Source organism: Electrona antarctica, assembly GCF_951216825.1.
Source record: "Electrona antarctica genome assembly, chromosome: 13".
Classification (NCBI taxonomy): domain Eukaryota; kingdom Metazoa; phylum Chordata; class Actinopteri; order Myctophiformes; family Myctophidae; genus Electrona; species Electrona antarctica.
Window position 1 is genome coordinate 34,651,769 of NC_136794.1, and position 12,882 is coordinate 34,664,650.

At 44.0% G+C, this 12,882-nt stretch overlaps 1 protein-coding gene across 1 annotated transcript in view; it reads left to right on the plus strand.

Annotated features, from left to right (window-relative positions):
- The window catches only part of LOC306934939 (ephrin type-A receptor 6-like), a gene marked incomplete at its 5' end in the record, with an annotated part of 395,442 nt that overhangs the window by 263,324 nt on the left and 119,236 nt on the right, over positions 1–12,882 (plus strand). The window contains one exon of the mRNA XM_079517761.1: positions 11,405–11,746. Within this exon, the coding sequence (XP_079373887.1) occupies positions 11,405–11,746 (342 nt within the window). The remainder of the gene's footprint in view (positions 1–11,404; positions 11,747–12,882) is intronic.

Below are 12,882 nucleotides of genomic sequence, written 5' to 3' on the forward strand. Positions count from 1 at the left end.
GTTGGCTATTCAAGAAAATAGTATATGCACAAGCTGACAGCGCATCACTTTGTCCCACGCTGCAAGCTTGTACATCTACTAGTAAAAAAAAAAGAAAGAAATGTGTGAGAACTACTTTTTTTATGAAGCCATTTTATAGAATTGGCCTCAGGTCTTAATTGGTTTTGAATGAACAGTGAGGATTGTTTACGGTTTGAGAACTTCACATGTCCTGCCGTTGGCAATTCAGTACATTGTCTGTGCATTGTCAGAAACAGAACATCAGTGAGAAAGGGGGACATTTGCTCAAGGTGTTATATGTTAATTCTATTCAGATTCCCTGAATAGATAAAAGTTATTCTGCTGGATACTTCTTGTCAGTAGCAAAGCAGTAGATGAATCAGTGAATAAACATGCATTTTCAGAAACCTTCAGGAAAAGATCAGGAAAGCGTGACAATATCGTATGACACATCTGTATACGTTCCTCTGGAAACCACCACCATCTATACTTTACTTTCCATACACCTTGACAACAGCCTTATAGATGGTGAGGCTTTATTCTCCTGTTCAAACTTCACTCCACGGGCACAATAAAGGCCACATTAAAACCACTATGTAACGCTGTGTGACACTTATGGTATTATGCCTAAATCCCACGCGAATAGAATCACGTATATAATATCGTATATCGCACTATCGTGCGTATATCGATATATCGATAGTGCGATATATCGTGATATCGCCGCAATACTGTATACTTATTGGTCAGTTAGTGACACAAAAAAATCGTGTAAGATTTTGGAATAAATACTACATAATTCCAGATTATGGCCGTTTATGGTTATTTATTCATTTTCAGTTACATATATGGTGATATATCGTTGATGAAATCTCTTGCAATATATTGAATATCACAATATATCGAATATCATGATCGAGGGCCTAATATCGCCACAGATATCGTGTCGTGAGGTACCCATGTCGTCCCACCCCTAGTGTGTGTGTGTGTGTGTGTGTGTGCGTGTGCGTGTGCGTGTGCGTGTGCGTGCGTGCGTGCGTGCGTGCGTGCGTGCGTGCGTGCGCGCGTGCGTGCGTGCGTGCGTGCGTGCGTGCGAAGGACTAGACCGCGCTGGCTTTTCAGCACAATGCGGGGGCAATTATTATTGCAGAGGTATTTCCACTGACTGCCATGGGAGAATGATAGCGGCGCCGTGGCACGCAGCCCCGCAGCTCCATTCACGCTGCCAGGGTTCTTATCTAAGCGTGAGAAAAGGGAAGGTTAGGAACTCCCATGATGGATTGCGATCCTTTGTCCCGCCGCCACGTCTTCATCCGTGATTCACGGGCCGTCATTATGACTTCATATTTGCATTAACCCATTTTGGGCGGGAACCCCTTTTGGTGTTAGCATTATGTTATGCTTTAGCTATTGAAAAATAGCAGATCTACAAGCTCATAGCGCGCCACCGAGTGGCGCGCTACGAGCTTGTAGGTCTGCTATTTTTGAAAAATCGAAGAACGACTGACATAGAAACATAGCTTTTTCAGAAAACTGTCAGGATGTAGAAGACATTTTTTAGAATCTGATCTCAGGTCAAAATGGGTTAAGTCGCAGTTTACCCCACGGACTAATTCTCCTTTAATTAAAAAGCCATTTAGCCGTTTGAGAGGGTGCCCCGTGGGGGCCCCCACGTCTCAACGCTCTCTCGAGGGGGAAAGGGAGTAGTTTGTCTTTTTTTTTTTTTTTTTACGGTCAGTGAGACAAAGCCAAGTCAAAGTGGTCATACAGTGAGTTTTGTGTGGAATCAAAGATGTTTGCAAAGTAAGCATAGTAGAAAGGTTGGGACTCTCATCTTCTAAGAGATAGCCATAGTCTCACTTATTTGGGTACGTACTTTGGAAGTATTTTTCATGTTAACGAGGCACAATGAATTGATTTGTGTAGTGTGCAGAGTACCAATTTTAGCTCTAGATTCTGTAAAGTTTCTTTTTGTTTTGTGTTATTTTTGCCTTATCTAATCATCTTATTTTATTGCTGTGTTTTTTATCTTTCTGCTTTAATCTTTTTTTTTGTTATATTCTGTTTTATTCGGTTTCATTCTTTCATTAAAAGTGTGAGTTGATTGATAGAAGATGAATATTACTGTGAGATAAGATACGCTAGACCTTTATTGATCCAGGACGGTGTGGAAATGCAGGTTTCGTAGCAGCAACAGCAGTCAGTGAAACAGAGGATACATTATACTGTAGCTCATGTTTGACTCTTTGCAACGACCATTGCAATTAGTAGTAGTGAGTAGAGAGATAAGAGAATATAAATACAATATAATGCAACAGATAGAGTATGAGTTTAATACTAGACATCTGGCCTTGTTCTGACTGAGTTAGCATGAATATTCAGTTAATATGAGTATATCGTGTACAATCCATCACCTATGAGTATACAGTATATGCATGAATATGCAGTTCATGGTGAATGGATAATACGAATATTTGTCCGAAGGCATGGGGAGAGAGTATGTTTTGCACTCCGTCTGTCCGTGTACAGTACAGTACATGGTACCTAATCTCCGGCGCTGTTGGCCCGGGCGATGCCAAACTGTGCACGCACACTCCCTGGATGCCAACGATTAACCTCTGCCCCAAATTCTCCAGAACAGATTGTTATACTGCTACCATGAGGCCGATTTTGGCTACATACACTCATACACATTTGATCAATACAATCAAGCAAATCGGTATACACTATCTGTATAGTATACCTATAACTGCCACCGATCTGTGCACAACTTTGTAGGGAGAGGCCAAGGAAAAACCTTTGCCCTGAGATATTGTCCAAACATCACAGACACTCCTATCCTCCTGGTGGAGAGTGAGACCTACACCCCAGAGGCACTGTGGTCAATCATAAACGCAGCGTCCGATTGCCGTGAAACTTCCACATGCACATTCCCACCAGCAGAGGAACACATTCCACCCTTTTTACATTGTTGTTATAGTGCCACCAGGAGGTGGATTTTTTTCACACACATTTCACACATTGGGCCCTATTATGCATGTCTTAAGTACCAGGTCTTATTACTTAACTTAAGACCTGGAGGCGTGATCAATGCCATTTGGCTATTCTGAGTGGCCAAACAGCATTGACCACGCCTCCAGGTCTTAAGTTAAGTCATAAGACCTGGTACTTAAGACACGCATAATAGGGCCCATTATCTCTATAGTCATGTGATCAAGTCATGGGATCTGTCCGATTTTTGAGGGGCGCTAGGCCCTCCTATGCCCAGCTTTGAGTGTTTGTGTTAACAAACTTTGGCTTGTAATTGGCTGATCACCCCATAGCGATGATTTGATTGGCTGAGCATGGAGTGTGATTTCACACAAGTGTGATTTTTCATATATTCCATACTGATTGGCAAATTCTGAACATTGCTGGCCCACAATAACCTACCTGACCTGGCGGAGACCTGTGCTCCAAAGGACCAGTTTTTCTAGTGTATTTTTGTGTTTATTTATTTAAAAGGATGCTTCAGCCTTTCGCCCGTTATTTCTCGCTTCTCCCGGTCGAGTCAGCCGAGTTGAGCTGAGATTTCAACATCACGATGCTGTGAATGGTGGGTTTTTATTGCCTGGAGTAAAGTCTGCATCAACTCAGACGTTGTGGTATTACGTGTACATAAAGGAGCTCAGTGTGTCTGCGAGAGAGATGGAGCTCTCATGCTCTCAGCATGTCGCAGTGGGCTAACGCTGAGCCCCTCGCGCTCTTATTTGGAACTCACATCAAAGCCTGTGAGAGTGTACGTGACTGCAGGGCCGGTTGCTTCTACAGAGTCTGCTGTCTGATCCACCACAAGCAAGCATTTACTTTTATTTGGGGATAACGCCTTATAGGTACGGCAAGTGATGCGTATTGAACAAAACAGGGTTTTTTTTTTTGTCAAAACGTTAAATCTTTGTATTCTGATGGAAAGAAAAGGATGTGTTTGTTCAGTAACATGGATCTCCCTGTCTTTGCAGCTCTTTGAAGGGACTGCACCAGGGATTCTCAACATGTGGGTCGCGACCCCTAGGGAGGTCGCCAAATTATTATGGGGGGTCCCAATTTAACTGAATGGCTGGATAATGGAAATTAAGAGTTTACATAGTACATGCATAAACTTTCCTTAATGATTATATCTGGTTTCAGTATTCATTTATGATATATTTTCTCTATTATTAAGGTTATTTTTGCAGTCAGTTTGTATTGGGGGTGGGGAGGGGGTCGGGGGGCGCGAGACATGGCCAAAGCATTTCCGGGTGTCCCCAGCCAAAAACGCTGAGACCCCCTGGACTACACCATGAATTTAAACTTTTGCCATTTTTGTTTGGGAGGACCCCTCCCCCCCCAAACAAAAATGGGAAAAGTTTAAATTTGATCGAAGATGTGGGCGGAGAGTCGTTTCTATGAATATGTTAGATAAAATGCATTGGTTATGAGCTATAGGTCAGGCCGATGTACTTGAAAGGTCACATGTACACGTCTGTCTGTCTGTCTGTCTGTCTGTCTGTCTGTCTGTCTGTGCGTCCTTCAAATAGCCTACATACTGTAATTGATCAATTCAATTGCAGCGGAACAAGTAGCATGGATAAACTGCTAATTAGTCTAATGAGTCTATGCCTGTCAAAATGAAATGTGCCGTATAAATAAACTTTAATTAATTAAAAAGCTAATCATTTGTCTTAGAAAATGAAAATGAAACCGCAAATTGAATTGTGTGTGTGTGTGTGTGTGTGTGTGTGTGTGTGTGTGTGTGTGTGTGTGTGTGTGTGTGTGTGTGTGTGTGTGTGTGTGTGTGTGTGTGTGTGTGTGTGTGTGTGTGTGTGTGTGTGTGTGTGTGTGTGTGTGTGTGTGTGTGTGTGTGTGTGTGTGTGTGTGCGTGCGTGCGTGCGTGCGTGCGTGCGTGCGTGCGCGCGCGCGCGCAATGCATCCACTGCGCCTATATTGACAATGGTATAATTACAACGAAACAGTTTAACGTCATGCATGGATACATTGTTAAACTGTATGTGCGTGCGTGCGCGAGAGAGAGAGAGAGCTCCAAGAGGAGAAAGGGAGCTGGTGAGTGTGAGAGACAGAGAGAGAGAGAGAGAGGATATTGCAAGTGGGCCCCCATGCACATAATTGGCTAAACTTGTAAAAGATTGTAATGACAGTATAACATTGTTGTAAATATTCCTTTAAAACCTTGAAAACATAGTTTTCAATATGATAAACAGTCTTATATTCCTTTCTTCTTTTTCTCTCGCATTCCTGACCCAGGAATATTGGATAATTGCTCAGAAATCCGACAAAAACAACATATGGGTTAAAGGCTTCATGGGCTGTGAACACTAGAAAATTAGTATTTGGGTGAAGTCTCCTCAAAAGCATTGCTTTTCATTCAAAAGTGTTAAAGAACGAAAGGCTCTCCGACACTCTCTAATGTTACAAAGGTGCTTTCAACCAGCAACCCTCACACTTCAATTCATCTTTGTTTTCTATCTGTAGCTAAGCCTATATTGATTTATAAGTACAAATGCCTATCATAGAACGCACGCACGCACGCACGCACGCACGCACGCACGCACGCACGCACGCACGCACGCACAAACAGTATGTAGTGCAGTAATAATTATGTGTATTGCAGGATGAACCTCTGATTTAATGACCCCCTCTAGTGCCAACACTAGTGCCTCTTTTATGCCAAAATATCTACTTGTGTACTGTTTTAAATGCAATGTGAAGCTTTTTAATTACGCTACTTAATTTGCGTTTCACTTGACCGCGTTTGCTGTAATGAATATATAAATAACCCCCCTCCCCACCATCACCCCATCCCACCCCGCAATTCTGGAAGGCATTGAACAGATTGTAATTGTAACCAACCAAAAATATTAATATTGATATAATTGTACATTCATTTTTTCAATGCATTTATTCATTTTAATTCCCAGTGGTGAGAGCATCAGTGGTAATCGAGACCACTGTCATTATTCTCTGCAACCACATCGTACGACAGTGGCGCCAGTGTTGAATTTGTCAACTAAACCTATGACACAAATTGTTCAACAGCTGACTTTTTTCACAGACAAAAAAAATATTAAAACTTTATAAAATCTAAGCTTTTTTTATTATTATTTAAAACCCCGGTTTACTATGACCAAAACACAGCGGTTTCCGGTTTTCCGGCTAATTCATTTTAACGTGGCCATGCGTTAGCATTATTTCATTTTGTTAATCAGAGACTGCTATTACAGTCTATCGCCACAAGATGGCCCCTTTCGCTATTGTAATGTATCATCAGTCATGTTTGCCTGTCTTGTCCCTCTCTGCCTACCGTAGTGTAGTGAGCTCCCAGGCACAGGCAAGCAGCGTTGCCTGGCTGCCTGCTCTGAGTCTGACAGTCAGAATCTGATCTATCATCTACTCGTAGATCTCAGTGATTTTATTTTACCCATTACATTAGTATCTTATGATGTGACAGAAACGAGTCATGATCGCATCCATAAACAATGCGCGACGACTCGGCGACGTGCTGTAAGCTTGTAGATCGGCTATTTTCTGCACGCCCTCCGCAGCACGGCGACGTATAATTAAGTCTAGATTGGAAGTGGAGGCGCAACTCTGTTTCATAGCGATCAGAGAACGGGGAGGCGGGCGGGGGCGCGGGGGAGAGCACGGCAACTGGCACAAGAGTTAGTCAGACACACAGACGGACGGATAAATCGGACGGATGGATCATGGAAACTAGCGTTATTTAATGCGCCATTCTCTACTGCTTCCGTAAACAATAATCACTGCCACCCAACGCTCATGTCAGGTGAAACGTTTTGGCCGGTTTAGCCGACGAAACCGTAAATACCGAAAAACCGCACAACCTTAATCAAGGGAAAATCAGAATAGACCTCCGAACATCTGCATTTTGTCAAAACCATGGAGAGTTCCATAGATGTAGTGTTATTCAGCTTTTTTGTCAGCCTGTATACAAGAAGTGAACGCCAGGAGCAATTGGCGGAAAGTTCCGTCACGAGTAGTTTTTGTGTTAAGTCTGTATACTATGAACTATAGGCTTAAGGACGTAAATGTCGGTTCAAAGTAAAGTACTTTGCTCTGGTTTAAGTGTAATAAGCAGCACATCCTCTAGGGGCCACTAGTGGGGACCTTTTGGACTCTTAGTCTAAAAGAGTTAATGCCTCAAGGGAGAAGTTGGCGGTTGCACACAAAAGGAGAGAGGAGAGAACACATCAGTGTGTGACAGAGAGGGGGAGGTGGAAGGAGGGGGTGAACTGATAGTAATCAGCTCCAAGAGGAGAAAGGGAGCTGATGGATGGAGGTGTAGAGTGCTGTGTGAGGTGCACCTTCCTGTGTGGGGGGGGGGGGGGGGTTGAGAGAGAGAGAGAGAGAGGACACTGACAGGAGTGCAGGAAAGTGCGTGTGTGTGTCTGTGCTCTGTGTGTGTGTGTCCTTTTTTCTCTGCCACAATGGAGTGGCAGAGACAAAGGCTGATGTGTAGGGAGAGATAACGTAAGGATGGAATAAAATTAACGAGAGAAAGGGGAGACAGACAGACAGACAGACAGACAGACAGACAGACAGACAGACAGACAGACAGGTGAATAGAGGAGTGGAGGGGTGGGGTGGGGGGGGTTATGACAGTACAAGAGAGTTTAAATCCCTCATGGCTTTATCTTTCTGACAGCTAGCTGCCCACACTCATATATATGTATGCACATACGGACATACAGACATACGCACGCACGCACGCACGCATCTTAACACTTTGATTGCTGGAAGATCTCAACAGGCCTATTTGGATGTTGCTGCCATTTAACATTGCACAAAGGCCTTGTTCGGGGGCCCACAGTAAAATGTTCTCTTATAGCGAGAATCACACGCCTACATCAAAAGAAAGCTGAACTTGTCCACTTCAATTAAAAAAATACATTTTGATTTTACCATGTTCCATTCTGGAGATATTGACCTTTTTGCAACACCTGCATTTGCCTGGAAGTGGTTATCTTGAACAGCGAGCAGAGTTATGGATGGTTTAAAGTCAGAGACATTGACAGGCAGATATAAAATTGAACCCAATAAATATCCTATACATCCTATACACCGAATGAAAGCCCTGAATGTGTACTTTTACGAGGAAAACAGTAAACATTGATCCCATCTACAGTTAGACAGTAATTGGTTATTGAATGCAGCTTGTGCCCACCAGATAACTTCAGAGAAGACATGGACGTGAACTCCTCAATATTCACAAAATAAGGCCTATAGCGACATATAAATACTATATACCGTATGAAACAGAAGACTCTCTGCTTTCATAAGAAAAAAACTTCTACTGTAGTAATAATAAAAATCACACCCCTGTGAAGTGAGCGGTGCAACTCTGTCCCATATTGCACCACTCACTTCACATGGGTGTGATTTTTATTATTACTACAGTAGAAGTTTTTTTCTTATGAAAGCAGAGAGTCTTCTGTTTCATACGGTATATAGTATTTATATGTCGCTATAGGCCTTATTTTGTGAATATTGAGTTCGGGTCCATGTCTTCTCTGCAGTTATATCTGGTGGGCGCAATGTGCATCCACCCAGTATCCAATTTATGACAAACTGTACATGGGATCAATGTTTACTCTTTTCCTCGTAAAAGTACACATTCAGGGCTTTCATTCGATGTATAGGATGTATAGCATATTTATTGTGTTTATTGTTATATCTGCCTGTCAATGTCTGACTATAAACCTTCATAACTATGCTTTCTTTTTGATGATGATTGCCGCCTCGCCTAATCTATCTCACTGCTTTCATTGTTTTGATCGCAGTAACATTGGGGGGGGGGGGGGGTCATGGGCACATTGGGCAGCAAAAGTCTTGATCCGTACGGCTATAAAAAGTCCCATTTCACCGTTCGGTTCAGAACTATAGTATAACGGTGAGACGCGTTGTCATCATCAGCTGATTTTGTTTTTCAAGCTAGTGAAGTATATTTACTAACAAGAGAACATGCCTGGGCATGCAGGTTGGAGGCGATGGAGGAAAAAAAAAGATTCCCCCGGCTGTGATGTCAACGACAACGGATCACAACACCACGGTTTAGGACGCGGAAAAGTTCGTTATACATTACACCCGGGTCGATTACGTCCCCGATGCGTTCATTGCGGTCTTATCACTACAATTATAATGAATAAAAAAGCGTTACAATCACACGTCCGAGCGATCTCCGATTATGACGGTTCTGCATGGCGATACGTGATCCACCAACGGCACACTGTCTTGTCGTGGCGGCCCCTCGATACTGTCGTTAGTTCGTAGTATTGTAGGCTCGGGGATCGTTTGGTCGCTACAGTATGAAGAAGGAAACATGCATCTGTCCATGTGTGTTGCAGACGCAATGCAATGCCGATCGGTTGTTTTTTTCCGAGAGACAGAGCCAGCCAGGACAGAGCCCCACATCTCGCAAGGCTCCTCCTGCAGGAGAAACAGGAGGGGAGGGGGGAATCGAGTAGTATAGTGTTGTGTGAAAGCCAATAGCTGGAGGAAAGCCTGGTGAGGCGAGGTTAGGTGAAATGTGATTCTTTTCATACACCGACTGGATCATTCCATGGGCGCGCATGGGCGCGTCCATTTTAGACTGGCTTAGTGGCTTCTACACGTAAAGCGGCCCGCCCTCCTGTTTTCAGGATGGGAGGGGGGTTTTTTTTTTTTGGTTTTTTTTCTGATCACGTGAGCGGGACTAAGCAACAATGATAGGGCGATGGTTCTTCATTGTCCGGGTGGGTAAAAAGATGAATGAAAGTATGCTATAAAAAAGTGATTGAAACGTATTGATACGTGATCCGCACCCGACGTTTGATTAATTGATAACGTATTGATACGCGATCCGCGTTGGGAGTGTTAAAGGTTACATTTTTCATCCTATTCAGTGTAGATTTATGTCCTAACACAAACATTAAATACCATTGACAATAAATGGAGAATTTACGTCATATGTGGATGAGCAAATGGGCTATTCCGTCCCACACAAATTCCCATTTACAATGAAGCAATACACAATTAGAGCAAATTGAGCTAATCATCATGTACGATGATAAGAGCGCCCCTCACTTCACACGGGTGTGATTTGGAATTGGAATACAGGTTATTTTTTCTTCTGGAAAGTAACGGTTTTAGACATGATCTATGCCCGGCTGCGACAATAATACATTCATTAAACTGTGCAGTATAGTACAATCATTTCGTCTGGAGTTTAATATCTTTGCTTATTGGCATTGTTCTCATGTAATTTGTTATGTATGTATGCATTCAGATATTCGTGGTGATGATTTACAAGATGGATCTTTCTATATAAGTGGATTGAATGATGCATCTACCGTATATGAAACATGGAAGATAATTGTATCTATCTGATGAAAACTTTCATTTCCCAACACCTCCTATCTATCCACCAATCTATTGAGCCATCCATCTATACAGCTGTACGCTGTGTAATGAAGATGAATGAGTGAATACAGTATACTGTTGTACTGAAGAAGATAATGTGAAAAGAAATTCACTGAAAAGCGAATGGTGTGTATGCGTGCGTGTGTGTGTGAACGTGCGTGCACGCGTGCGTGCGTGCATATCTGCAAATATATTTTCCTCAGTGATTATGCTATTGATTTTTGTTTATTATAATCTCAAATATAATTTTGTCTCTGTCGGGTGGAACCCTCCTATTTCCAAAACATTCATAATTCAAATTCAAATTCAAAAGTAGCAAAAGTAGCATATAGATATTATCTATAAGGTCAGCTTGTAGATATGAGCATCGTGCCTGTCTGTCACAGACATGCGCAGAGCAAGTTCAGTCAGGAAACCTCAGTGCAGTCGCTGCCGGCATTAATTGGGCCGCCTCAGCATCACGTTCTCACTCACATGGTTCACTCAGCCAATCACACACTCCCGCCCAAAATGGGTTAAATAGCCGGTATGAAGAACCGGCTATGTTCCAGTCATTGGTCGCATATGCTACGTCATAACTGTGTGCAGGCTGTGGCACAATCTAAAAGAACAGATCTAAAACCTACAATGCATCTCTGTTGTTAGCTGTTGATAGCTTGCAGATCTGTTGTACTTTCGTTCATTCGTTATACTACTCGTTGCTGGGAAAAGTATACAGTCATATATTACTAGTCACTCGTTACTGCCCAACACTGGGGGGTATAAAACATTTTCAGATGGGGGTTGGCGGCCGAATACATATCATTTTTGGAGTCCTTGACATGAAATAGTTTGAGAACTACTGATATAGAAACATACGTTTTTCAGAACATTCTCATGATTTAGAAGACATTTGTAGAATCTCGTCTCAGGTCTTAATGGACTAGTGTGTGTGTGTGTCGTCCCTCACCAGGCCCTCCGTCGCCCCCTCGCAACCTGGTCTTCAACCTGAACGACACGTGCCTGCTGCTGGAGTGGTCCCCGCCCAGCGACACGGGGGGCCGCCGAGACCTCACCTACAACGTGCTGTGCAAGCGCTGCGGCCCCGAGCCGCCCGACCGCTGCCGCCTCTGCGAGGACGAGCTCCGCTTCCTGCCGCGCCCGGTGGGCCTCACCAACGCCACCGTCACCGTCACGGACTTCTCCGCCCACGCCAACTACACCTTCGAGGTGGAGTCGCTCAACGGCGTGTCCGACCTGGGCTCGCCGTTCCCCCGGCCCGTGGCCGCCGTCACCGTCAGCACCGACCAAGGAGGTGAGTTTGGCGAGCGAGTGAGCGAGCGCTGCTGTGTGGCCGCCGTGCTGCTAACACTATGAGCTGTACTGTCAGGATGTGGGTGGGGTTTACGAGTGCGTGCGTGCGTGCGTGCGTGCGTGCGTGCGTGCGTGCGTGCGTGCGTGCGTGCGTGCGTGCGTGCGTGCGTGCGTGCGTGAGTGAATGTATCAACCCTGCTACAGTAGCCCTGCCAACGTTGGCAGCATAGCTGGCGTGTTACTTTTACACTTCTAAAAAGAGAACGGCGTACAGGATTCACGGCCAGACTGAACAGCTCGCAGTGGGACATGCATTATGCATATAGCGTTGTGGGCTGCACGACGTGCACGTGTAACAATAAGATGTAGAATAAATCACATACTGTATCCTCCATGTTGTTCGTTGCTGTTGTTGGCGAGGACAAATCATCAGACATAAGGCCCAGGAAGTATAGCTTCACGCTGTGGCTATTTTTAAGCCAGTGTTTCCCCAAACAAATTTTGTGTTGCAGATACATTTTTATTAGCACTGCCCATACGTGCGTGCGTGCGTGAGTGCGTGCGTGCGTGCGTGCGTGCGTGCGTGCGTGCGTGCGTGCGTGCGTGCGTGCGTGCGTGCGTACACTTCATGTACCAAGATCTCCATCCACGCATGCAGGCATCATGCAGGCATCATGCAATGCACCGTTTCTATCGGGCAGAAACCTCATGTCTTTTAGCATTAACTTGACTGCCATATTTATTTCTGTCTGTGTTTAGCCACTGCCAGCCTTTTTTCATATCCGCTTACCTTTTCAGTATTCACAGAATATTCATCTTCACTGGCATCCTATCCCCGACCGTTGATAATCTGAGAGACATTCTCTGTGCGTTTGCCAAAAAGAACACGTCTGAAACCGTCCATCTGCTCCAGTTAGAGTCCATTGAAACCGTCCATCTGCTCCAGTTATAGTCCATTGAAAATGAAACAGTGGTCGCGACAAAAGTGGAACGATACAGGAAGAGAGATATTATGAGCGTTCTAGAAAATTATCTAACATGGATGTGGAAAAGAAAACAAGAGTGTGTGACTAAATAATAACTACATTGGAATACAGCTTATTTTTTTTCTCCATTTCCCGAAAGATAGAAGGTTTC